General features: G+C 44.3%; 1 protein-coding gene across 9 annotated transcripts in view; it reads left to right on the forward strand.

Annotated features, from left to right (window-relative positions):
- COL6A3 (collagen type VI alpha 3 chain) overlaps positions 1 to 26,347 on the forward strand; it is an 86,400-nt gene extending 60,053 nt beyond the window's left edge. For 8 of the 9 annotated variants that reach the window (XM_032638046.1, XM_032638043.1, XM_032638038.1 and 5 more), the window contains 14 exons: positions 243 to 305; positions 1,542 to 1,604; positions 2,849 to 2,881; positions 2,963 to 2,999; positions 3,103 to 3,114; positions 3,212 to 3,705; positions 5,339 to 5,435; positions 6,057 to 6,755; positions 7,953 to 8,055; positions 10,546 to 11,027; positions 12,397 to 12,675; positions 13,709 to 13,807; positions 24,631 to 24,795; positions 25,557 to 26,347. In XM_032638046.1, coding sequence (XP_032493937.1) covers positions 243 to 305; positions 1,542 to 1,604; positions 2,849 to 2,881; positions 2,963 to 2,999; positions 3,103 to 3,114; positions 3,212 to 3,705; positions 5,339 to 5,435; positions 6,057 to 6,755; positions 7,953 to 8,055; positions 10,546 to 11,027; positions 12,397 to 12,675; positions 13,709 to 13,807; positions 24,631 to 24,795; positions 25,557 to 25,597 — 2,667 coding nt within the window. In that variant the 3' untranslated portion in view covers positions 25,598 to 26,347. The remainder of the gene's footprint in view (positions 1 to 242; positions 306 to 1,541; positions 1,605 to 2,848; positions 2,882 to 2,962; positions 3,000 to 3,102; positions 3,115 to 3,211; positions 3,706 to 5,338; positions 5,436 to 6,056; positions 6,756 to 7,952; positions 8,056 to 10,545; positions 11,028 to 12,396; positions 12,676 to 13,708; positions 13,808 to 24,630; positions 24,796 to 25,556) is intronic. The other variant, XM_032638039.1, reaches the window with a different exon arrangement.
- The last annotated feature ends 523 nt before the right edge of the window (positions 26,348 to 26,870 follow it).

The following is a 26,870-nucleotide window of genomic DNA, read 5'->3' on the forward strand; positions in this document are numbered from 1 at the left end:
TTATAAACCTTAAGATGCTAGTAGAATCTGTATGATGTTACCATTAATGTAACTGCTAAGTCCAAGCTCAGTAAGCTTAGACTGAGTCTGCAAATGCCACAGCTGTGCCGGTAACTTGGTGGAAAATCCATCAAAATTAGCCATTTGGCCGCTCTGGGAAGTGTGGTCCCGAGGCCCCCAGGGACCCTCAGCTAGACCTGCCTCTCAGAGCTTAATGTGCTGCTTCCTGGCTCTCTTCCCAGGGCAATCCTGGTGACCCGGGGACAGACGGAGCCCTGGGACCCAAAGGCATCAGAGGCCGAAGGGTAAGTTTGCCTGCACCTTCCTGGTAGCAGGTCTGAGCACTGAAGACTCCATTGCTTCTTTGAAAGTTACCCTTCTTCACTTGCAGCCTGGCCAGAGATAGTATGGGGTGGGAGTAGAGGAAACCTAAGCCTTCGACGGGATGTACTCAGGACACCCTGTGGCTGTGTCTGTGCTGTCTTCCTTTGGTCATGCTCCCTTTAGAGGGAGGTCTGGAGGGCCCCCTCGTCTAATACGTCTCAAGGTCACTAGCCCATGGTCCACTCCGCGCATGGTGCCAGGGGACTAAAGTCTCACAATGAATGACATCAGAAGTCTGCGCAGACATATTTGGTCATGCCCGCCAGACGGTGCGGAGACAGGATTTCACGAGCTGCACGAAGTGCTTACTAGGGTTCCAAGTTCAGGGGCGAGCCAGGCTGAGACCATGTATTCTCTCACCTCCCCACCATGAAAAGACTTCTCTTTCTTTTTTTTTTTTTTTTTTTGCGGTACACAGGCCTCTCCCGTTGCGGAGCACAGGCTCTGGACACGCAGGCTCAGCGGCCATGGCTCACGGGCCCAGCCGCTCCGCGGCATGTGGGATCTTCCCAGACCGGGGCACGAACCCGTGTCCCCTGCATCGGCAGGCGGACTCTCAACCACTGCGCCACCAGGGGAAGCCCAGCCTCCTCTTTCTTAAGCTACTTTTCATTCTGGATTATTCTCCGTAGTGGATGTTTACTCATCCTTTTAAGATTGCCCTGAGTCTTGAATTAGCAACTTGGCCTAGAATCGGGTAAAGGCTTCTAACAGTTATATTTAGCTTAAAATATAGTGAAATTCATTGCAATTATCCTGTTAATTTTCTCAGTGAGGACATTCAAACTCGATCATTTATTACTCACGGTAGAGTTTTAAAACATTGGATTGGTTATCTACATTGAAAAGTGAGCTAATTAATTGTCAGTTACTGCTTTCTTATGCATCCATAGTGGTCTTATTAAAGGTTCTCAGGCAAGCATCTATCTCACCTTGACCTGCCAGAGAATAGAGTTGTGGGAGATGCACATCAGTTTTGTCAGGGCCACTTGTCCCTATACCTGAATTTTGGAGACACTTAAGGTCTCTTAAAGTGAGAGATTCCTTGTGGTGATGGGGGACATTAGACAAGATCATCTCCACCACCCCTTCCAACTGCAGAAGCTGAGAAGTCTCCATCTTCTGCCACAATTGAGCAATGTTTGTTCTGCTTCTAGGGAAATTCGGGACCTCCAGGGATAGCTGGACAGAAGGGAGACCCTGGTTACACAGGACCATCTGTGAGTACCTACCCATTTCCAATCAAGCTGCCTGAGGGCTGGGTGCCTTACACATGGTCCTCCTTGAAAACTTTCCACTATCTCTTTTCCTCACGAAAGAGCTGCCTGCATTTTTGTTGTTGTGGTTTCTTTGTTTGTTTTTTAACCACTTCCCTTCTGATACCACAGTGGAGAAAAGAACTTTTGAGCTTTAGTGTACCAAGAAAATTTTAAAGCAAGTTTCACATGGAACTCTATAATCTAGGGTGTATCGTAATTTGCCTTTACAATTTCCTGGTGTAGGTTTGCTTGAGGTTTGTGTTGAGGACAAACTAAAGAGAACACATTTGAATACCTCTTGATTGCATCTTGTGGAAGGAGTATAGTATAGACCTCGGTTTGGGGAAGATTCCCTTTGGTGTATAAAATCCCCAAGGGAGCTACTGATTTGTGGTTGAGCCAGGAGGGCACCTTTCTCCAGCCCTTCCATATCCTTCATCATGAATGCCTTTGTTTCCTTGCTTGAATTTCTTCCTGTACTGTCTCCTGACATTGAAATTGATGAGGTTCACAGAAGAATGGAAAAGATAACTCAGGAAGTGGAAAAATCATCCTTAGAAAGAAAGGTTAGAGGGTTGGATTGGTTGAACCCGGGAGAAGATACTAGAGTCAGGTGTTTAATCTGGAGAGGAGCCTTTAAAGGGAGATGGTTAGTCCAGTTGCAGTGGGGGACAGGTGAGCAGGGGCGACTGGATGGAAAGACGCTGGCTACCCATGAGGTGACAGCTTGACCCTCGGTGGCCACACATTGGGATGAGATGCCGAGGGCAGCCATGAGTGTATCCCTGGGGTGGAATCCTGGGATGTGTAGACCTGGAGCCTCAGGGTAGCTAAGTGACTCCTGGGTGTCCCTCCTCTGACAGGATGTAGGAAGCCAGCAGGGGAAAGGCAGCTTTTCTCTCTGGAGAAGCAGCGTTTAGACTCAAGTTCAAATGTGTGATTTACGTTGATTTGCAATGAGTATCCTGGATTCCAGGGCATGGAGCTATTTATCTTACAGGGGAAACACTTCTGTCCTCAAAGTCTCTCCTTTGCTCTTCGAGCAGTTAAGTCAAATTTATAAGGAGAGCCTGTAAACGATCAAGGTCAGTCAGGGCCCACCTTGTTCTCTCTGTCATGCGTCTGTGGGCCCCGGGCTGTTCCTTGGTGGGAAGCTCCACAGCCCTCACGTCTGCGAGGTCTCAGCCCCCGTCCTTGTTTTGCAGGGTTACAAAGGCCGCAGAGGTGACTCGATGGACGTAAGTTGCATGTGTGCCTCGCGAGCCCTTGCCCTGTGAGCTTTCTTTGTCTGTTCTCTTACATCTTCTTTCCTTTTCCAGCAATGTGCCCTGGTCCAGAGCATCAAAGATAAATGTCGTAAGTACACGATTTTCTGCTGTCTGTGCCTCATTTTTATCCTTATGTGTGAAATTCGCACCTGGTGGACCAGGCTTTCACTCTCTTCTCTGTTCTCTTCTAGCTTGCTGCTATGGTAAGTCATTTCAGTAATTGAACTTCCTTCCAAGGAAAGCAGAAGATCCCTTTTCCAGGAAGTAGTTTGTCTGTGAAAACCCTCTCCCTTCCCACAGGGCCCCTGGAATGCCCTGTCTTCCCAACGGAGCTGGCCTTTGCCTTGGACACCTCTGAGGGAGTCACCCAGGGCACATTCAGCCGGATGAGGGATGTGGTCCTGAAGATCGTGGACGACCTGACCATTGCCGAGAGCAACTGCCCGCGGGGTGCCCGCGTGGCCGTGGTCACCTACAACAATGAGGTCACCACGGAGATCCGCTTTGCTGACTCCAAGAAGAAGTCCGTTCTCCAGGACAAGATCAAGAACCTTCAGGTGGCTCTGACGTCCAAGCAGCAGAGTCTGGAAACTGCCATGTCCTTCCTGGCCAGAAACACGTTTAAGCGGGTGCGGAATGGATTCCTGATGAGGAAGGTGGCGGTTTTCTTCAGCAATAAACCCACGAGAGAGTCCCCGCAGCTCAGGGAGGCCGTGCTCAAGCTCTTGGATGCTGGGATCACACCATTGTTCCTCACGAGCCAAGAGGACCGGCAGCTGGTCAACGCCCTGCAGGTCTGTGCTCTGGGCATCTCTGACTCTGAGAAGGTGCTTGGGTGCAACTGTACCCTCCCTGATGGGTTTGCACCCCTTAGCTTCTAGCTGAGGCTGGTCTCACTTGCGAGACTTCCAGAGCATCCTGATGGCTCTGGCACTAGATGGACATCCAAATGCCCATGACTTATTCCCACTAGGTCCCTCTTTGCTTCTTGGATGAGACTCTCCCAGGCTGACCCTGGAGGCCTACAGTCTCCTTGGGAGGTTCTCCAGATATCAGCCAGCCCAACACCCAAGCTGCATCCCTGTTCAAATATTTCTCAGCCAGACTGGCACCTAACAATGAAACAAGTTATTTAAGCATAGGACAAGGAAGCATTAGCTCCAGCCTATGAAGCAGCTAAGTGTTTCCTTATTCTTTGCTTAAATGACTTGTACAATTGTTATACTACTAATATATATATATATATATATATATATATATATATTAATTAGTCAATTAATATTTACTCAGTGCTGATTGTGGCTTTGCAGTCCAGGATGGGTGGATGATGGGTAGGAAGGGACAGAGCGGGACCAGGAGTGAGGAGGTCTTGGCTCTAGTGCCAGTCCAACCACCTTCTAGCTTTAAGTCACCAAAAGTAACATGGCCCTGTCACTTATGCTCTCTGTGTCTCAGATTTCTCACCTGTAACAGAGGCTGGTGGATGAGATGGTCCCTAGCGTCTTCCTTTCCAAACTGGATGTTCTACAGTTTTATCACTGCCACGTCAGCAAGAGACAGTTGGGTCACTGGCACCATCTCTTAGGGTTTATTCTGCCAAACTCCAGGCCAATTGGAGAACATAGTATTGGGCTTTTGGCTCTGGCTTGGGCTATCAGCCTTATGTTCCTATTAGGGGATCATGTATACATCTCCTCTTGTGAGGGCTGAGTGATCCAGAACCACGCATGTTTCCTAAAAAGCATAGTTTCAGCAAGTTCAAAAAGTCAAATATTCATTCATTTATTCAATTTAATGATGATGTGCCAGGGGCTGTGATGGGCAGGACATTCTGAGTTCTCTGGAAGTGATTTCATAACTTGCTTTGTTGTTAAATCCCTTTCTAGACCTGGGCCCATGGGAGAAGGATGGACTGAATATTTGTTAGTCCCTATTATTGTTGCTAGATAACAATGACATTTAGGTCCCTGCTATTTGGTAGAGGCTATACCAGGTACTTTACATACATTATCCAATTTAATCTTCCAAATAACTTTGTGGGAATTTACCATTATCTCCACTTTGCAGCTAAGGAAACTGAATTCCAGAGAAATTAAATAATTGCGCTTCAGGTCCAGCAGGAGTGGGATTTGAACACCGGTTCATCTCATTGGGAGAAAACCTGTTTTCCTATCATAATCAGTGCCTTCCTTCCTAACCCTGTTTCCCAAGAAAGAGAAGATATTGATCTATTGGGGGTTTATTTAATTGATGTGTTTATTAAATAATTATTTAATTTAATTATTTAATAATTATTAAATAATTATTTAATTGATGTGTTTATTAAATAATTGTGTTTATTTAATTGATGTGTATTCTTTGGCTACATTTTCTAATGGTAACTTACCCTGTGTACTCCTACTAAGGATTTCCTTTTGTTTAAACCAGATCAATAACACAGCGGTGGGTCATGCCCTTGTCCTACCAGCTAGTGGAGACCTCACGGACTTCTTGGAGAAAGTCCTGACTTGTCACGTCTGCTTGGGTAAGGTGCTTCTCTAAGAGAGAAAAAATCTGTCCGGCTGCAATTGCAAAACACACTATCTACAGAGGGACATTTGAGTGAATAATCATCACCTGTACAAAGAGCTTGAGTTAAATGAAGATTCACATAGTCTTATATTTACCAGCGTATATGCTGCGTAAGTAGTTTCCATCCTAAAAGCCGACTGCCCCCAAACAGAGCCTCTCTTCGTTAAGAGAATGATTAGGTCTATAGGTAACAAAGGAGGAAGTGGGCTCTGCTTATATTTTGACCTTGGAGTCCAGAATTTTATTATCTGGTTTTGTTTTTTATTATCTGGTAATGTGTTTCTGGAACATATTTCTTCAAGGAGTGGTAAAGAAGCAAGGTAGTTTTCTTTTCTTTTCTTTTCTTTCATTATGCCAATGCCATAGTATGTTAACAAGGATTTCAGCTTGATTTGTTTCCTCTAGTAAGTGCTAGGTGATAAAAACTGAAATCTGGCCATGATATTGTCAGCAAGGTATACATAGGTTTCTACATTATGTGACAATTCTAATGACCCCAGACTCCCCGCAGACTGATGTGCAGTGTCTCGCCAGGAGAGTCACAGAATAAACGGGCTGCCGTGCTTCTTTCTAGACATCTGCAACATCGACCCATCCTGTGGATTTGGCAACTGGAGGCCTTCCTTCAGGGACCGGAGAGCAGCGGGCAGCGACGTGGATATCGACATGGTTTTCATCTTAGATAGCTCCGAGTCCACCACTCCGTTCCAGTTCAATGAGATGAGGAAGTACATACAGTACCTGGTCCAACAGCTGGACATGAGCCCGGACCCCAAGGCCTCCCAGCACTTCGCCAGAGTGGCGGTCGTGCAGCATGCACCCTATGAGTCCGTGGGCAACGCCAGCGTGCCGCCCGTAAAGATGGAATTCTCCCTGGCTGACTACGGCTCCAAGGAGAAGCTCCTGGCCTTCCTTGGCAGCAGGATGGCACAGCTCCAGGGCACCAGGGCTTTGGGTAGTGCCATCGACTATACCATTGAGAACATCTTTGAAAGTGCACCCAACCCACGGGACCTGAAGCTCCTGGTCCTGATGCTGACGGGCGAGGTGCTGAGCCAGCAGCTGCAGGAGGCCCAGAGAGCCATCCTGCAGGCCAAATGCAAGGGTTACTTCTTCGTGATCCTGGGCATTGGTAGGAAGGTGAACGTCAAGGAGCTGTACAGCTTCGCCAGTGAACCAAACGACATCTTCTTCAAACTCATGGACAAGTCTACTGAGCTCAACGAAGAGCCTCTGATGCGCTTCGGGAGGCTGTTGCCATCCTTCATCAGCAGTAAGTCCTGTGCACACTTGGCCCCCAGGGATGGGGCTGCAGGCATGGGAATGATAGCTAGTGTGCCCATGTTGACCTGTCCATTCATTCAACAAGTATATACTGGCACCTACCACATCCCAGACACACTGTTAGGAGCTGGGGTCGGCAGTTGACACAGACGGGAATCCTGCCCTTGTTCACTCGTTTATTCAACCAGACTTGACTAGACCCCTCCCAGCCATGGACTGTGTCCCTGGGAGTTTATAGTCTAGGTGGGTGAAGGGGTCAAGTGCACATTTATTAGGCATGACATGATATGCTGTTATGTCACATTGAGTGTGCCCTGATGGGGATCAGGGAAGCTTCTAGAAGGAGCAGCATTGATCTGGGCTTAGCCCCCAACCATACACTTGGATACCTCTGAGCCTTTACCCGATATGTCTCTCCCTCTGCTAAATGATCTCCACCCTTGCTTCAGCAACAAACCCGCATTCATCTTCAAAACTTATCTCCAGACCCCCTGCTCACTGCGATGGTCCCCACTCCCAAGGCTCGGGCAGCAGTGTTAATCAGGATGTTGTACTCACTGCATCTATCACATGGCCCGTTGGTCATTCATTTATGGGTATGTGGTCCCAGTAGACTGCACATCCTGGAGGAGGTGTGTCATTCATCACTGCCTTGATGGAGTCAGGCACAGGAAAGCATCTAACAAATGAGGGAGATTTATAAAGTGTGACCTGTCTCCCTAAAGTTTTAGGGGAGAAATGTGAGGCAAGGGTAGGCCAGCGAGTTCACCCAGGAGCCACTATTACCGTCTTTGGAAAATTAAAACAGAAGTTTTGTTAAACAGCACTGAGAAAATGTTCAAAGTAATTCTATTATAATGTGATGTTCTAGAGCTTGGAACTTGGTACATTCTGCACTTGATTTTTCTTCTATTCCTGTCTCCCCTCACATTGAGTAAATGCTACCGTTAACCTAATCACCCAAATATTGCCAAATAGGAGATACTGGCTTAAGGTGTTTTATGGATCAAGCACCATTATGCTTCATGTTTCAAATCACTGGACTTAGATTGTCTGGAAGAATGAATTAATCTGACAAATGTTCACGGACTACCTATACGTGATCCATTTAAGTCCTTAGCAGATTGATTTTAATTTGCATGTGGTTCACATGCCCTTAAATATTTCCTTCTCTCTTTTTCTCTAGGTAAAGATGCTTTTTACCTGACCCCAGATATCAGGAAACAGTGTGATTGGTTCCAAGGGGACCAACCGGCAAAGAATCTTGTGCAGTTTGGTTACAAACAAATGTAAGTGATTATAGTAACTGTCTTAGAAATTAGAGCGCTAGAGGGAATGCAGAGGTCCTTCAGCCAATGCCTAACTTTATGGGGTGAGGATGTTGAAATCCAGAAAACGTGACTTCCCAAATGTCACGTGGAGCATTTCAGAGGAAGAGTCTGTTGTATCCATTAGCTTTTGTTGCGTAACAAATTACCTGAAACTTAGTGGCTTACAATAACAACTGTTTATGTAGTTTGAGATTCTGTGGGCTGGTGGGTTTTGCTTGGGCTCAGCTGGGCAGTTCTTCTGGCCTCTACAGAGCTCATTTTCATGTTTGTGGTCAGCTGCTGGTCAGCTGTGGACTGGTGGTCTAGGGTGGTCTCATGTGGCAAGCCTGGGTTTGTGCACAAGGAGACTGGGAGGGTTCCGTGAGAGAAGGTGGAGGTGAGCAAGTCCTCCTGAGGTCTAGGCTAGAGCTGGCACACTGTTGCCTGTGCCTTATCCTATTGGCCAAAGCGTGTCCAAAGCTGGCCTAGCTAGATTCAAGAGTGGGGAGCTGGGCTTGTTGGGGGAACCTGCCACATCACATCGCAAAGGGTGTGGGTACAGAGAAAGGGGGCCACTGGGGCCATACGTCCCAACAGTCTACTCTAACTGGTGTGCAATGATTTCATACAGAAAGATTGGACACATTAAGCAAAAAATGGACTCCCCTTCTCTCAAAATGATTAATGCTGTAATGACACAGGTGATGGCGTTAGCAAAGGCGGGGGACATGCATGGTCTCCTAGGAAGACCGATGAGATGGATGGGAGGTGGGTGGGGCTGCAGTGCCCATGGTGATGCTGGCTGCTCGGCACATGCTCCATAGCCTTATGTCCAGTGCCGTCGTTGGTGCCAACTCCAAGAGTAGAGAGGAGGCCACTGTGGCTGTGTGACAGAGGACTGGGCAAGGGGGACATGGTGGCAGGAACTGAGGTCAGGCACTGTACCAGCAATTGTGTCCCTCAAGAGAAGGCCACAGAGGATCATGCTTTGGGAGAGGGGGAGGTTCTGTCTGTTGCATTCAGATGAGATGCAGATTCGAATTATCCTTGTAAAGTGACTACCTGCCTTACTCTTGGCTGAGCCCCAGGGTGACCTCTTCCAACTGCCCATGCTTCTCCCTATACCCCTTAACTCCTTCAGCTTTTGCCATTGTCCTCAGAGGGAACGCTTCGCATTTCAGCCTAGTACGTTGAAAATCATTCCCAAGGCAGCAGTGACCCTTCTCTGGTGCTGTGATGCTCATTCTGCGTGATCTAGGTTCACAGGTTCTGTTTTTCTAGCCTTGTATTATCTGTACAATTTCCCTCGAACATTCCGTCAGGTTGGCTCAACTTTATCTTTAGGAAAGCAGAATGAACAAAGCAACCTGGTATCTGAAGTTTTATGACAGCAACTTGCAACTATACTGCCTATGCCATATAGCATGACATTTCTATAAAATAATGAACGTTCATCTCAGGGCAAGTAATGAACAAAATTGGGTCTGCCCTAGCATGTCTGATGGTTATGTTGCTGTTCTCTTTAGGGATTCATAGTAAATCAAGAAATTGTGAGAAAAACAACCACATACACAAAAATTAATACAAACGAAAATACACAACACGCCCTAGGAATGAAAGCGTATGCCGATTTGATCATTTTCCAGCTCAACACAGCAACTTGCTTATTTTTTTATTTAAACGTTTTAATGGAAGTATAGTTAGTTTACAATGTTGTGTTAATTTCTGCTGTACAGTAAAGTGATTCACTTATACATATATACATTTTTTAAAATATTCTTTTCCATTATGGTTTATCACCGGTTATTGAATATGGTTCTCTGTGCTATACAGCAGGACCTTGTTATGTATCCATCCTGTATATGATAGCTTACATCTGATAACCCCCAACCTCCCACTCCATCCCTCCCCCAGCCACCCCCCCTCAGCCGGGGGCAACCACAAGTCTGTTCTCTATGTCTGTCTATTTCGTAGAAAGCTTCATTTAACACAGCATCTTGTTGAGTGGCTACTTTCTTATAACGAGCGTAGCTATTAAATGACCTCAGTTTTTGGTGTATGTGTTTCAGTTGGTCAATTTTTATAATTAGAGCATTATTTAAATATTTTATCTTTACTATTTATTATGAACAATAAGTATTATTATTATGACAATATTTATTTCTGTTTCTTTGCTCTCTTCCAGCTTTCATAAATTGAAAATAAGATTTCAGGTGTATTTATAGTACAATAGAGGCTTCATTTTTGATAATTCTATTTTTTATGTGCTGTTCGATGTCTTTCCGTGGCACAGGTCCTAAAAGGAAGGAATTTAGTATATGCAATGCTATATGTAATAGGTAAAAGCTACTGCATGCATGTTGGTGAGATAGCAAATTTTGTATAGCACATGGAGTTATGTCTTTGTCTATTTTAGATAGCAGGAGAAAATATGTATGAGTTGAAATAATATTTAATATGTTTTAACAGAAATGTTCCAAATAATGTTACTTCAAGTCCTACATCTAAACCGGTGACCACAGCAAAGCCAGTGACCACCACCACCAAACCAATAACAGTGGTAAACCTGCCGGCCTCAAAGCCAGCTTCCACGAGACCTGTGGCCGAGAGACCCGTGGCTGGGAGACCCATGGCCACCAAGCCCGAGGCTGTCAAGTCCACGGCCACCAAACCTGAGGCCGCCAAGCCCGAGGCCGCCAAGTCCTTGGCCAAGCCAGTGGCCACCAAGCCCGAGGTCGCCAAGCCTGTGACCACCAAGCTCGTGGCCACCAAGCCGGAGGTTTCGAAGACAGCCACAGTTAGACCCGCACTGGCCGCGAGGCCCGCAGCAGCAAAGCCGGCCCCTGCCAGACCCCCTGCTGCTGCCAAACCCATGGCCGCAAAGCCCGAGGCCCCCAGGCCCCAGGCAGCCAAACTGGCCACCACCAGGCCAGCCACTGCTAAGCCCATGGGTAAGAAAGCCACCTACCTGGGATGTCTCATTTACTGTGTCCAGGGCTTGTCCCTTGAAGCCTGTTTACAAAGCAATCCAGACACGGTCCTTGATCTGCAATCTGACATCTAGATGATGTATTTTGAAAGGTGCTGGTTTGAGCATGGAATTACCAAAGCATCCCTTTTTATCTATATTAGAAAGCAATCTTTCTCTTCTCCGCCCCCCCACCCCCGCCCGCCGTGAGGCTGGTGAGTTCCAAGCAAAGAGCAGGTGAAATACCCACCCCTCCGCCGCCTCTGCTGCCCGTTTTCCCACTCCCCACTCCAGCCCCAAACCCCCATCGGGGCAAGCATGGGAGCAGCTCATTCTCTCAGGGGTGTCAGTGGGCGGCCACCACCCACCTCTCCTGGAAATGCAACTGTCTTCAGTTAAAGGGATGAGTTCTAAGTAGATGTAGGGTTTTAGACCCCATCGAGGGAGTGAGAGAGAGAGAGAGAAAAAGCCTGTTGTCAGCTCTTAAATGGTGAAGCTTATGCTTCTATGCTTTAGTTCTGGAGCCAGACCCGCCTCCCTTAGAATATGACTCCCGAAGGTCTGGATGGAGCTTTGTAATTGCAGAAGGCTTGTCCCTGCTGGGAAGCATGTACCCATAGAGAAGAGGCCCAAGCCTCGTGCTGTGGCAACATTGGGGCGTTGCGTTTAGCAAATTGAAAAGTTAGAGCCCAGACGATTGTTCCATCCCCACAGACTGAACTACGTGCTGGTACTGCCCCTGGGAAGAATGCATTCCAGGCTGGATTAGATTTGGGGGTTGGGGGTTGGTGGGCTTAATGGGACTCAGACTATGTTATTTTATTTTTCCCGCAAAGAAGATGCTAGAAGTTCCTATAGAGTCACAAACTGTATAGAAAAGTGAAGGCAGGATGTATGTGCTCCTGAGAAAATGGAGATTGTCTTCATTTTATGAAGAGAGAGAAGCAGGGATCCCTTGAAAGAATTTCATGTCATACCCTAAAGTTCCATGATGTATATTTAATATATTTTAAGTTAGGGGCCTCATTCTGTCTTGAACGCTTCAGATTAAGCACCCTGGACCACACATTTTCAAAGTATTTCCTTAATAAGAGAGATTTTCAACAGGAAAAAAAAAGATAATCGTGTACCTGGCCGATGAACAATGAGATTTTTGATTACTGTGAATTTCACGTTTCACATATGCTGGTAGGTTACAAGATCAGTATTTCTCTGGAGCTTGAAAGAGAAACTAGTTGTCTGCCTCACCTAAATTTCAGATCGACCGTCTACTGGTACATCTCTTTTAGAGTTCATCTCCGGCCTGTGTGTTACAGTCATTTAGGGTTTTATTTTCTGTCTCCTGCTCTCAGCACTCCATCTTGCAGTTAAGGCACCCCGAGAGGTCCACGCGTCTGAAATCACAGAGAACAGCGTCAAACTCCACTGGGAGAGGCCCGAGCCCCCCAGCCCTTATTTATACAACCTCACCATCACCTCGGCCCACGATCAGTCCCCGGTTCTGAAGCAGAACCTCACGGTCACGGACCACGTCATCGGGGGCCTGCTCCCTGGGCAGACGTACCATGTCACGGTGATCTGTTACCTAAGGTCTCAGGTCAGAGCCATCTACCAAGGCAGTTTCAGTACAAGTAAGTGCCCTGTCGGTTTAAGGGCGGTTGGCACCTGTCTCTGCATGGGATATCCAACGGCGCCATAAAGGGAACAGTGCTTATTCACTGACCTTTTTCTGAAGCAGCAACAAGGTTAAAGCAAAATCCTGTGTGTTTCGGTTGCACCCAACTTGATAACTTAACGAAATGGAAAATGGGTTCCTTGTGAACTGTTGTCCTGCCTTGGGGGTCCTGGGCTACTTGATGCAGGAAACCAGATCCATGTGGCCTGAGTGCAGCCCCTTCCCAGGGAGGAAGAAATATGGTCATGGAACCTGGCTGGGTCTTGGCTGCCCACCATGTCCCGTGTCGGAAGCATGTCTCCATGGTCATTGAACAGAAAACACCACTGAGTCATGGCTCCTTAGGGATTCTCATCCCAGGGGCCACGGGATGTCCACAGGCACAATCAAAAGGGCACCAGCGTTTCCCTCCCCTGGTCTCATTGTGCTCAGGCTCTGCCCTCTGCTGTGTTGGCCCTGTGGCTCCTTTGCTGCCCCAAGTCCTGGCCGGCATGACTTCCCAGCCCCCTCCCCAAGTTCTCCTGGACCCTCACCCCCACCCCTGACTCTTCTTGACCCCTGCTGTTCCTGGGACGTGGAGGGGAGGCTCCCATTCTTTTCTCTTGGACCAGAGTTATTCATATCAAGGAACTATAATTGAGGAAAGGCAATTCCCATCAGTTACCATACAACCCATGAAGATTTGAGTCCAAAGACCCTTCAACCCTAGGGCTCTACTTCCTTGGACGGAAGCAGAAGATGTTCTGTGGAAAAATGTGAGGATCTCTTCCAGGTTCAGAAATTTCCTCCGTTTGCTTGTTGAGATGAATCAAACGTGCAGACAACAGACATAAGCAGTGTGTGTGGAGACTTCTTGGGTCTCTACGTTTCAGTGGCCCCTCCTTACATAAGACATGACCCAGAACGGCAGGCCTGCCTCAGTCCCATAGGGTTCCTAAGCCTTTCATTTTCTGAGTTACCTATTAGTGGTGTATCTTCTTCTTTTATAGAGAAAATTCAGCCTCCATCTCCACAAACAGCGAGGTCAGCTTCTAGTTCAACCATCAATCTAGTGGTGAGTGCCGAACGGCTGGCTGGGAGTAAAACAGGTGAGCTGTGAAACTATCAGGTCCACTGCAGCACTAAGAAAGCATTCTTCTGAACAGTTTAATCTGCTGGGGTTCTAATTCTCAGACCAGGAGTGACTTGTATGGAGAAAGTTTCAAAGTGGCTCTGTGTGGCCCCTCCTGGGCTTATTCTGCACATTCCAAGTTGCCTGTCCCCAGGATCTTAGAAAAAGTTGAATGGGGGCTGCTTTGGGAGCTGCAGCCAGGAACTCATGTGTCCCTTAGTCATTTCACTGGTGCCTCATCTTGGGACTCGAGTTGATTTGTGGTGTGTGATGCAGTGAAGCATAGGATTTCATCCACTTGGTGATTTAATCTAATAAAAAACTGCTTAGAAGAATACAAGACAATTCAGACTGGAATCCATGAAATAAATGGGTTTGGAAGTGACCCATGGGATCAATGTTCTGGTCCCAATTTCCTAAGCACATGCCCTGGCTTAGTCTAGCCTGCCATTCTCTATGTGTCTGACCCCAAGCATGTGCACATTTTATGTGAAATCCATGATGAGTCAGATGTGTTTCTGGAAGTGACAGTTGTGACTTGCTTTTGTCCTGGGCAGTGGAACTCTGGGGGACCCGTAACCTCTTCTTCAGGGGAACATGAGCTATGATTGTTCATCTGTGGGAAACTGGTTATTGAAATAGCCAATATGCTTTGCTTAAGAGTATTCTGCAAAAGATATTGGTACTAATTCCACAGTCAAGGGTATTTAGATATCTTATTGTTTACAGACCCCAAAGCAAAGGGTTTCCACTAGTTATAGGGACAGTTCATTCGTTTTTGATATATTGGCCACAGTCAGGAGAAGGAAGGCATATCTCTTTACGTTGTTAATTTCTGCAACGGATTATGACGAAAGCCATATATCGAGTGCCCAGCTGCTTTCCTACAGTGCTAGATTTAAAAGCAGCCGTGCTTTCTCGATATGCCCTGCATTGTCAGAAGCAGCAACAAATTACTTTTTGAGCTGTTGGCAAGGACTCCCTATTTTACTCTTTCCAGTTTAAGTTTTAAAGTGACCCTTGTTTCTCCACCTCATCCTTTTTGTAGAGTTTGCATCGTATCTCATCAGTGTTTAAATGAAATTGGGTGGTTTCTGACTCCACACACCCATCTCTTTGGGGCCACTTGGAAATACAGGGCTCTCAATTCTTTTAGTTATTTCTAGAGGGAATCTTCTCTATTACCAGAATAGTATTTTTCTTTAACATCTTTATTGGAGTATAATTGCTTTACATTGTTGTGTTAGTTGCTGCTGTATAACAAAGTGAATCAGCTATACATATACATATATCCCCATATCCCCTCCCTCTTGCGTCTCCCTCCCACCCTCCCTATCCCACCCCTCCAGGTGGTCACAAAGCACCGAGCTGATCTCCCTGTGCTATGCGGCTGCTTCCCACTAGCTATCTGTTTTACATTTGGTAGTGTGTATGTGTCAAGGCCACTCTCTCACTTTGTTCCAGCTTCCCCTTCCCCCTCCCCGTGTCCTCAAGTCCATTCCCTACATCTGCGTCTTTATTCCTGTCCAGCCCCTAGGCTCATCAGAACAAATTTTTTTTTTTTTAGATTCTAGATACATATGTGTTAGCATACGGTATTTGTTTTTCTCTTTCTGACTAGCTTCACTCTGTATGACAGACTCTAGGTCCATCCACCTCACTACAAATAATTCAATTTCGTTTCTTCTTATGGCTGAGTAATATTCCATTGTATATATGTGCCACATCTTCTTTATCCATTCATCTGTTGATGGACACTTAAGTTGCTTCCATGTCCTGGCTATTGTAAATAGTGCTGCAATGAACATTGTGGTACATGACTCTTTTTCAATTATGGTTTTCTCAGGGTATATGCCCAGTAGTGGGATTGCTGGGTCATCTGGTAGTTCTATTTTTAGTTTTTTAAGGAACCTCCATACTGTTCTCCATAGTGGCTGGAATAGTATTTTATTCCATTGATGGACTTTCCCTGTGTCCATGTATACATGGTTTATCTATATCTGTACTTCTACATTTACCTACCTACCTATCTATCTTTTAATTCATCCACAACCCATACTGACATGTGGTATCAGGAGTTACTAGAAAGAAGATGATGAGTCAATGCAGGAATTATGAAACTATTACATACACAGATGTGTGATAAGGGTCAAAAAACCAACTACTTATAGAGCTGCAAAGTGTTTTAAAATGGTTTACTTTTAGAAACAAGTTTAGGAATTGGTCTTTGTTAGAGACAGCCACGTGTTTTATAGACTCCTTTTGCCTTTCCAATGGAAAGACTGACAGAAAAACCAAGAAATTCTCTCCTCTTGACACAAATTTATGGGAACAGTTCAAGAATTCATGGTAGATTGGGTAATTAAGTTTTAACTTAAGAGTTGTATAAAAAGATTTTATAAAAACTTTTAATGCTATGATTTTTAACTCAAACTAAAAAAATGCCAGTATGGATGTGGCATGGTGGTTTGGGATGGAGAAGAAAACAAGTCTCAACCCCTTTGATTTCTTATTTTTTAATTGAAGTATAGTCAATTTACAATGTTGTGTTAGTTTCTGGTGTACAGCAAAGTGACTCAGTTATGCGTATATATATATATATATATATATATATATATATTCTTTTTCATTTTCTTTTCCATTATGGGTTATTACAGGATATTGAATATAGTTCCCTGTGCTATACAGAAGGACTTTGCTGTTTATCTATTTTTTGTATAGTAGTTTGTATCTGCTAATCCCAAACTCCTAATTTATCCCTCCCCTGCCCGTTTTCCCCTTTGGTACCCGTAGGTTTGTTTTTATGTCTGTCAGTGAGTCTGTTTCTGTTTTGTAAATAAGTTCATTTGTGTCATATTTTAGATTCCACATATAAGTGCTATCATAGGGTATTTGTATTTCTCTGGCTTACTTCATTTAGTACGATCATCTCCAGGTCCATCCATGTTGCCGCACATGGCATTATTTCATTCTTTTTTATGGCTGAGTAGCATTCCATTGTGTATATGTACCATGTCTTCCTTATCTATTCATCTGTTGATGGACACTTAGGTTGCTTCCACGTCTTGGCTATTGTAAACAGTGCTGCTATGAACATGGGTGCGTGTATCTTTTTAAATTAGAGTTTTCTCAACTCCTTTGATTTCTGCTCATAATCAAGGGACAATAGATAAGCCTTTGTCCCCTGCACTGGGGGTTCCCTGCAGGCCCTAGTGCACCCCAGCTACCTTCCTGAGTCATCTCCCAACACAACGCTTGAGCTCAGAGAAGCCACAATGGACCACCAAATGGATTTCACCAAAGATATGGGTCAGAACAGATGACATTCTGACTTCAAAGTCCCTGAAATCTGTGCATATCATTTGCCACTTGCTGGTAACTTCACCCCTCACAGAGTGTGGGAAAAGTAAAACTTCTAGCAAATTCAGTGCTTCACTGAGAGAAAATGATTAGGAATTAATTACACAGTGAGATTTGGGGATGTTTTTGGTTCTCTTATATATGGTCCAGAGGGAATAAGAATATATAAACAGTGTTGAGTTAATATAAACAACACAAACTTTAAGCAAGAATCTGGCTGAGCTCTCTTGTTTTTTAAGACTGAGTCACAGATTCAGATGTAGGAAGGTGTTTTCAATCTAGACCTTCAACACTTAGGTCTCCTCTCTTCATGTGACAGACAGAAAAGAGATTTTGAGACTGGGGCTTTTGTGTCCTTCAAGGCGATGGGTGGTAGTTACATACAGATGAGTCCAAAACCTTTCTCCTTCCTTCTGATCAGTACAGAGCCCTCAAACCCAGGACTTGAATGTTCTTTCGCCCTTCCTTTCACGTGTGTGTGCACACACACATGTATATATTTCCCCCCTAGTGATTCAAGTCAGCCTGAAAATATAAATTACTTGCTCTTCTTTATTTTTTTAATTTTTGTTTATTTTATTTATTTTTATTTTTGGCTGCATAGGGTCTTAGTTGTGGCACACGGGCTTCTCACTAGCTGAGGCGTGTGGGCTCAGCAATTATGGCGGCACGTGGCATCTTAGTTCCCCGACCAGGGATCAAGCCCGTGGAAGGTGGATTCTTAACCACTGGACTACCAGGGAAGTCCCTTACTTGCTCTTCTTAAGAACAAGTTTCTGCATAATTCATCTCTAGCCTGCAAGTAACAAAACAGCGCTTTGAAAAAAAAAAATAAAAGCCCAGCACTTTGCCTGGAGAAGTCGCTTAATAAACATCTGCTAAATGAACATATGTAGGTGTACACACACACACACACCATTTTGAATGCTCTTCTTCAATGAAATTAATTGGATATTTACTTTAAAATGTATAAATTGAAAATGGGTAAACAGGATTAGGAGATGGAAGCTTGTTTTCCCTCCTCCCTACCAACCCCTCCCGCATATAATCAAGGCATCTTAGAAATTTTTTCCAGGGGGTGAAACATTTTAATATATTCCTATTTTTGCAGATAGAAAAGGAGTAACAACAAATCATTGTTTATAAGAAACTTTAAAAAATATACTAACTATATTTTTCCTCAGTAGTTTCAGGTATATTTCACGTCTAAATATCAATTGCCACAATATGCATTATTTCTCCAAAGACGTATTTTCTAGACAATTCAGGCAAAAATAAGTTTTAAAACTAGCTTTTATATGTGGACGTGAATGCAGTTTAATTCCAGCACCAGTTCATTACAGTTCATCTCTGTAAGCACAAACACAGTTTGTGCTTACAGAGATGTGTTCCTTTCTTAGTTTTAAATGCTAGATACTATTTTTGTTTATTGACCTTGGCATGCAGCTTGCAGGATCTTAGTTCCCCAACCAGGGATCGAACCTGGGCCCACAGCAGTGAAAGCACCGAGTCCTAACCACTGGACCACCAGGGAATTCCCTAGACACTCTTCTTTGCTTTTTTACCTCTATGAATAAAAGATTTACTGGGTTTTGATTCTGTCTTTAGGAACTGAATTTTGTCATAGTTTACCACTTGGGGTTTAGAAAACATGGTGACCAGTGTTTGAATCTATGCAGGAAATTGTGGGCAAAAATCCTGTGAAATAAAAGGTCTTTGGTCCATGGCATCCAATGAAGGGGGAGAAGATTGAGCAGTCCTAATATTTGAGTTCTCATATGTTAATATTTGCCCCTTTTGAAATTCACATTTAATAGGTACTTCTTTACCAGAAATTTGACACAGGCATGTAATGGGAGGATAGCCTAGTGAGGGGATTCTTTGTCCCCCATCTGAGGCCTGGCCCTGTGTCACATGGAGTGTGAGGTGTGGCAGTAAGGCCTCAGCTTGAGATGAAGGTTGATTACAACAGCAAACCAATAGCATCATTACTAACCATTCAGGATTCCAGACTTTGCAATACTACATGATTCCATTTTAAATGGTTAATACTTGTATTTTCCTCAACAAAACAAGCCCTGCAAAAAGAAAGATCCCACCCCACTTTTTGCTTTCCTCAGCACCTAAGGGCATCACACCCACTTTTCTGAGATACATTTGCTGCCTGAAAATGGCAGTTAGCAGCAATTAAACAAATCTTTTGGTGCTTGTCACAGTCTTAAAGAAGTACCGACTGTGCTAGGCATTTTTGCGGTATGTTTTGTGGCTGCTAGTTTTGAGGATGCTGTATTGTTGCTAATGTTGGTTTTAGGTTTTTGTTACCATCTCTCTCTTTCTCCTTCTTATTTTTGGCCAAAGAAGACTTGGATGAATATTTTACATGCATATGATTAGTAAAGTTAAGACTCTGAAGTTTCTAAACAGCAAAAAAAAAAAAAAAAAAAATTTAACTCAGAAAAGAATGAATCCTAAATTATTGGCCCACCCATGTGTGAAGAAATGTTTCAATGCAGAAGAGAATAAAAATAACTAACACAATGTGTAACATTCTTTTCTACTCACCCTAGAAATTAGCAATCTGTAGAAATGACCATATTTTGTCTGATCAGGCATTCCTGGGTCAGTTACACAGCTCTGAAGGAAATAAGTTCAGCAATGTTTTACTTACTTTGTTGATTCTAAGATGTACAATTTTCCCCATTGTAGTACCTCTGAAATTGAAATATGACTTGAAGTTGATGACATGTCATGGCTTATTGGCAGCATTTTCTCTTACTTAGTGGATTATAAAACGATAGTACATTATAAAATTAAGATGCCTTAGATTTGATGAAATCCAGTATTTGCTTGGCTGTGTTCCACCATGAATATACAGCATTGGCTGCCATAAAACGATGTGATGGGGAAAATATATGACTTTATGTTGATAATAATTTAAAGAACTAACGTAACCCCAGAAGTTGAGGTACATTCAATGGCTACAAATGTTTTCTCTACTTTGAGGAGACGTAGCCGTCTTCAGGGCTGTGTGTTTACTGCTGCATGAGAATGTAGCTAAGTCAGCTACCATGTTTGGGTTATGACGGGTCTCCAAGGGCATTTGGTATTTTTTTATTGTGAGCTATAAAAGTCTTATGAAAGAAAACTCTATTGGTCAAGACCTGAAACTACATTTAAAATGCAACTACAGCTACATTGAAAATAAGGTTAAAAGTACAAAAAAAGTTTCTCTGGTACTTTTTGAGCCAATCCACACTCAAAATGTAGACACGGGAAAGTTTTATTCATTCCTGCCAATTATATCTGCTTCAGAGGTTTGGAAGCACTTTATATCATGTCAACAATGTCTGATCCTAAGGCAATTAAACCTTCTTCTTGTTTTGAAACCATTAAACTAACGAGGAACATATTTACACATATTCACAACTGCAGCCTAAACCCTTTGCCCTCCTCTCAGCTCCCACGATTTTGCTTAAGAAAGAACTTAAATACTGATGACTTGCTGGTTTGGAAAATGTCAAATTGATGTCTTTAAAAAGGCTGCTTTGCTATAGAGACACAGACATAGAGGATAAGCGTATGGACACCAAGGGGGGAAAGCGGGGTGGGATGAACTGGGAGATTGGGATTGACATATATACACTAACTAATATGTGTAAAATAGATAACAATGAGAACCTACTACATAGCACAGGGAACTCTACTTCACTTCGCTGTACGGTAGAAACTAACACAACATTGTAAAGCTACTATACCCCAATTAAAAAAAGAAGTTTAAAGAAATAAATAATGATAATTTTAGAATCACAGAACTAAAAAAAAAAATGCTGCTTTTAGACACTATACAAATCTCAACTGATAAAAAAAGGCAAGATTTTCCAATTCAACATGTTTTTGGTTTCAAACACTTTTTCTAGTAATAACATAATAGATATTCATTGTGAAGAATTCAGGACATACAGAAAAATGTAAGAAAAATATGATTCCCATAATCAAACACTGATGGCCATTTATGGCCACCATTAATGATCCAATGCATATCTTTCCTGTTTTTTTCCCATGAATATTACACGTGCACACACACACGTCTTTCCTACAAAAGTAGGCTGTGTTTCTCTGGGTGCCTTCCACCCCATGGCTGTTGTTCCAGAATGTAGGTTGGCTCCTGTGGTTTCTGTGAGCGTGGGATTCCTTGGACAGGGTTTCTCCAGGCATCACGCTTGCATCACTTTCCTCTCATGTTTGGAAGCTCACTGAAGCCCAGTAACCGTTGACTATTTCACCAGGAAGTTTCACCAGATGGGGATCTGAATCAGGCAGCCTTTCAAGTCTCTCTTTTAAAATGAAACTTATTATTATTTTCTATACATTTATTTATTTATTTTTGGCTGCGTTGGGTCTTCGTTGCTGCGCGCAGGCTTTCTCTAGTTACGGCGAGCGGGGGCTACTCTTTGTTGTAGTGCACGGGCTTCTCATTGCAGTGGCTTCTGCTGTTTTGGAGCACTGGCTCTAGGCACGCGGGCTTCAGTAGTTGTGGCTCGCGGGCTCTAGGGCGCAGGCTCAGTAGTGGTGGTGCACCGGCTTAGCTGCTCCGCGGCATATGGGATCTTCCTGGAGCAGGGCTCGAACCAGTGTCCCCTGCGTTGGCAGGCAGGTTCTTAACCACTGCGCCACCAGGGAAGCCCTAAACTGAAACTTATAAAAAAATTGAAAAAAAATAAAATGAAACTTATTTACATTGTTATTCTAGGCAAAAGTGAACCAGGAAAGGTTGGTGATAATTCTCACTCCCCATGGTCTCTTAGGCTCTGGTTGGGTTCTCAGTATAAGGAGGAGAAAAATCAATGAATGTGTAGCCAGACACTTCTCTTGGATCAAGGACCCCAGGTTCCCCCAGGGCTGGGCCCCAAGGGGAAAACTCTTTCTGGAGGGAAACATAAATAGCTGTCATGTCCAAAGACTTGTTCTAGGGAAAAACTCAGTGAGAGCCAACCATCCTTCTTTGGACCCTAGGACACTTCAATGTTGTAGACTTTGACACCATTGTTCTAGCATATGCAGACATAGCTTGGGTGAGTCCAGCCTGCGTGGGTCTCAGAGATCAAATGACGGGAGTTTAAAACTTTCTCTTCTTAAGAACAGAAAGCCTCCCATTTTCATGCTTTAAAAATGGAGAACCCCAGGCTCTTGTCTTTGTATAAAGTTGAGGCCCACATTAACATATTTCTCTTGGTTCTCCAAGAATTTACGTGTCCAGAGTAGTAGCATCCTCATATTCCATTAGTAAACCTTAAAGGTCTTGGCAGTGACTCCTGCTGGAATAAAGGATGTAGAATGCAAGAGCTGTAGTTTGGTACCGCAGACTGAAGGTGAAAATCAAGGGAAATTGGAAAAGCCAGTTGGTCAGGGAGCAGTGTCCTGCTGCTGGGCTGCCTCCAGGCTGGGTGTCCTTGGGTCTGGGAAGACTTCCGTTGCTTCAGAAGAGCACAGGGGAGTAGGACCCGAAGAGCTAAACACAGATGGCCAGGACTGGGTGCACTTGGAACAAAGTGGAACCAACCTGGGCCACTGGGGGATGCTCTGGGGAAGAAAGGGGAGGGGATGAGGCGACCATTTGGCCAAGTTCCCATGCTAACAGGGGACCCACCGGTAAACAAGGGATGTGTGTTGGTGCTTGAACGATCTTGCCTGGCTCAGTCCCCTCATTCCTTCAAACCAGGCCTTCTCCTCTAGCGTTGGCACATCTGAGAGGAAGCAAGTTGTTTTTGTAAGTTGTCATCATTTTATCCTGGCCTCATTTGGGTCTTCAAAAGCTCTTGGTAGCACTGCTGGCCTTCTGGGCCTCTGAAAGTGTCTGCAACTCAGAGATGCTGTAGGTGTGGGGTCACTTTCCTCCTGGGGGCGGGGATGACAGCCTCCCCAGAGTCACCAGGTAGCGTCTTAGACCAATTCTGAGCCTGAATCCTGTTCCTGGGAGTCTGGTCCATTATGCTTGACCTGAGCTTTGGTTTTCGACCTGAGCTTTGGTTTTCTACCTGAAGACCTAGATTTTCCTTTTACTTCTTGTTACCCACCATCCCTGAAGATGCCTACCACCCCTGCCATCCATGGAGCTGGGGAAAAGGCCCCTGGAAATGTCAGCCCTGTGTGGGGAGGGCCGGTGATTCACGGGTGTTAGTTACGCACATAAACATGTAACATTGTCCACTCCAGGGGTTTGTTTTACGTTTTTCAAACTTTCAGATAACAGTTGATGTTAATGTTTCTCTTTTCCAGCCAGATGTAGAGTTTGCCAGAAAACACTGTAAACAGAAGTTTTACTGTGTGTGAACTGTAAAGTTTTCTTTTTTTCCAGGCGTGGTGGAGAATGTAGCTTTTACTCTGCAGCTGGACTGCATCAGAAGCATGCATTTAAAACATAAACTTCCTTAACTGGAAAAAGAATGCTGTCTTCGGAATAGCTTTGCAATGTGACATTTTTGCTTCTGTGAATTTTGCATCAGTGTTAGCTCTTCTTTTGGCTTGTTAAATTTGACTGGTCACAAAGGTAGTAGCTACACACACACAGACACAACACATGTGTGCATATACACACATTTAAAAATTTTATTTATTTATTTACTTTTGGCTGCATTGGGTCTTTGTTGCTGTGTGTGGGCTTTCTCTAGTTGCGACAAGCGGGGGCTACTCTTCACTGTGGTGCGCGGGCTCTAGGCACTCGGGCTTCAGTAGTTGTGAAACGTGGGCTCAGTAGCTGTGGCTCGCGGGCTCTACAGTGCAGGCTCAGTAGTTGTGGCGCACGGGCTTAGTTGCTCCATGGCATGTGGGATCTTCCCAGACCAGGGCTCAAACCCATGTCCCCTGCATTGGCAGGTGGATTCTTGACCACTGTGCCTCCAGGGAAGTCCCTACACACATATTCATAAAGGATTTTCTTTTTGCACTTTGACTTTTGTTTTTAATCTACCCGGCTTGTAGTGAAATGGAGAGTCTTGTTTTTGAATGGCATTCTGACAGAACTTAATTGTTATTTTGCAAGGAGTAGAAAACTCCAAGGTTTTAAAATTAGGTTTCTTCTCCAGGGGTTGAGCATTGAAAGAACCGGAGACTAAGTGACCCAGTGATTGGAAAGGGGAAAACACAGTTCATTTAATCTGAAATCATCCAATAATAATTGCCAACATTTGGGATTCCAAGTGTAGTTTATGAAGTCCTTTCATCGATAAGATTGTATTTATTGCTCTCAGATCTGTAGGTGATTATTATGTCCACTTGACAGTGAGGAAACTGAAGACTGGGGAGGTAAAGGAAGTTTTCCTCTGGAAACTCTTCTGTTTTCTCTCTCTGACAGCACTGTGATTAGAGCTTCAGCCCCTCACGCTGGGAGCACAGTAACTTACACGTTCTCATTAATCCTCTTTCCCCATCTTGTTCTTCAAGATATATGTAAGTTGCCAAAAGAAGAAGGAACTTGCAGGGACTTTATATTAAAATGGTACTATGATTCCGTTACTGAAAGCTGCGCCAGATTCTGGTACGGAGGCTGTGGTGGAAATGAAAACAGATTTGATTCGCAGGATGAATGTGAAAAGGTTTGCCCTCCTGGTAAGTGATTCTTCTTTTGTGTTGGTGGTTTTTGCAGGTAAGGGATCCAGGCCAATAATTCACCTTTTAAAGATATTTGAATGATAATAATGATGATAGATTTGAAAAAGAAGATAAATTGGATTTTCAGATGAGGAAAGTGTACAAATAAAACACACGGGGTTAATTTTCTGAGTTATTATGGTTTCCTAAAAACATACTTGCATACTTGTATTTTTGCCGATGAGGAAACATACGGTGGACCACTCCTTACCCTTCAGAAATATTACTAAGTTTCTGTTATTCATAAAATACTGTAACAGACATGGTTATTAGGAAAATAATATAATGAACAATTAATAATAACTGCTATATAGTCTATTCAACTTTAAATAATCTTGCTTCCTCTAAATGATAATGTGGACTGCCAGGCCATGCGATATCTCCATTATGCTGGGCAGCGTGATTGGTAATAAAATCAGAACAGCTGCACAGAGATTCTGGGGCTGGTGCGGAATGGGAGCGCTGGGTTTGCTTAAAGGCCAGGCAGGTGATGCCAGGGGAGAGAAAGGGCTCAGATGGCACAGAAAGCCCCAAACCCCAGGCCAAGAAGCTCCAGGGGAGCCACTGAAGGAAATGAACTGAAAAGTGAGATTGGTGATGAAAGCCAGAGGCCATGGATATTTTCATGAGAAATACAGTGTCCTTTTGGGTCAGTAATGTGACTTTCCCCCTCCTCTTCCTTTCCACCCTCACCCGCCGCCCCCGCCATCCATGCTCAGTGCTCATCAAGCCCGGAGTCATTGCTGCGATTGGGACCTAAGCGCGGCTGACCAGTGACACATACCTCTTGAAGAAGAAGGAGTCCGCCATCGCCAGTCGTCTTTGTAGAAGCTCTGGGTATAGATTCCCTTGCACTGTACCATTTCATGCTTTGATTTACACTCGAACTTGGGAGGAAACGTCTGCTGCATGACCTATCAATATGGTGCTAAATGTGTCTGTGGAGTCAACCCTCTTTGTCTCCGGGCAATTACATTGTATACTTTGAACGTTGTGTAATAGTTATCCACTGCTGGTGTTTATGTGAACATTCCTATGAATTCAAATTCCCTCTGGAGTTTCACGTTATGCCTGTTATAGGCAAGTGTAAGATTAGAAAATAACCCCCAATTTCACAGCTACTCTATATACTTCTGCTTGGTTCATTTTTTTCCCCTCTTAATTAAGCATGACTTTAGATGGAAAGCCTGTGTATGGAGAAAAAACAAGAGTCTAACTTTTCCATTTCCCCCCCAATTTCCTGGATTAGATTTTGAGCGAATTTCCTTTTTCTAGAGCTTCTAACAAACAACCTAGCTAGAGGGAAGCAAAATCCCCTAATCTTTGTGCACTGTTGTGGGACCAATGCGTTAATTAAAGGATGTAAAGAAAGTCATAATAGAGATTTTTTTGGCATTCCTCTAATGTTGTGTCTGTGTTGCTTTTTTTGGGGGGGGGGTGTTAATTTTAATTTTAAAATTTTTAGGAAATTTATACAAAGAAACTTTTTAATAAAGTATATTGAAAGTGGTGTGGGTTTGGTGTTCTTGGCTGTGTCGTTTCCCTAGCACCTGTTGTCAGAATCACCCCAGGACAGGGGAATTGGAGCCCGTTCAAGCCCCCAGTCTTGGGTACCACCCTTTGATTTCCAGCGAAGGGGCAAGGGCGCTCTATCGACAGTGGGAAACCCGGTGGATCCAGCTCTCCATGGCCGGGTGGGTCACGTTCCTTGCTTAAGGCCCCTGGAGTCTTCCTAGTCTGAAGAACCAGGCTGGCTTTCATGCTCTCCTTTAACTTCTAGCTGTGTCCCAGAGATGTGGCCTCCTTCCCTGCCCCTTTAAGATAATTGTTTCCTGGGGGTCCCCTTTGCTCCTGCCTACAGTGGCTGAGAGGTGGGATGTCACTGGCCCAGGAATCCCCAGTCCCCTTTCTGGAGTCTCAAAGATGAAGCATAAATTTTCTTTTTTCTTTAAAGACCCTTTTGCTCCTGTCTTCAGAAATAACACAAGAAACAAATAAATACATATTTAGGTGGTACCTGAACTCCACTTGGG

The sequence above is a fragment of the Phocoena sinus genome, chromosome 7 (genome assembly GCF_008692025.1).
Source record: "Phocoena sinus isolate mPhoSin1 chromosome 7, mPhoSin1.pri, whole genome shotgun sequence".
NCBI lineage: Eukaryota > Metazoa > Chordata > Mammalia > Artiodactyla > Phocoenidae > Phocoena > Phocoena sinus.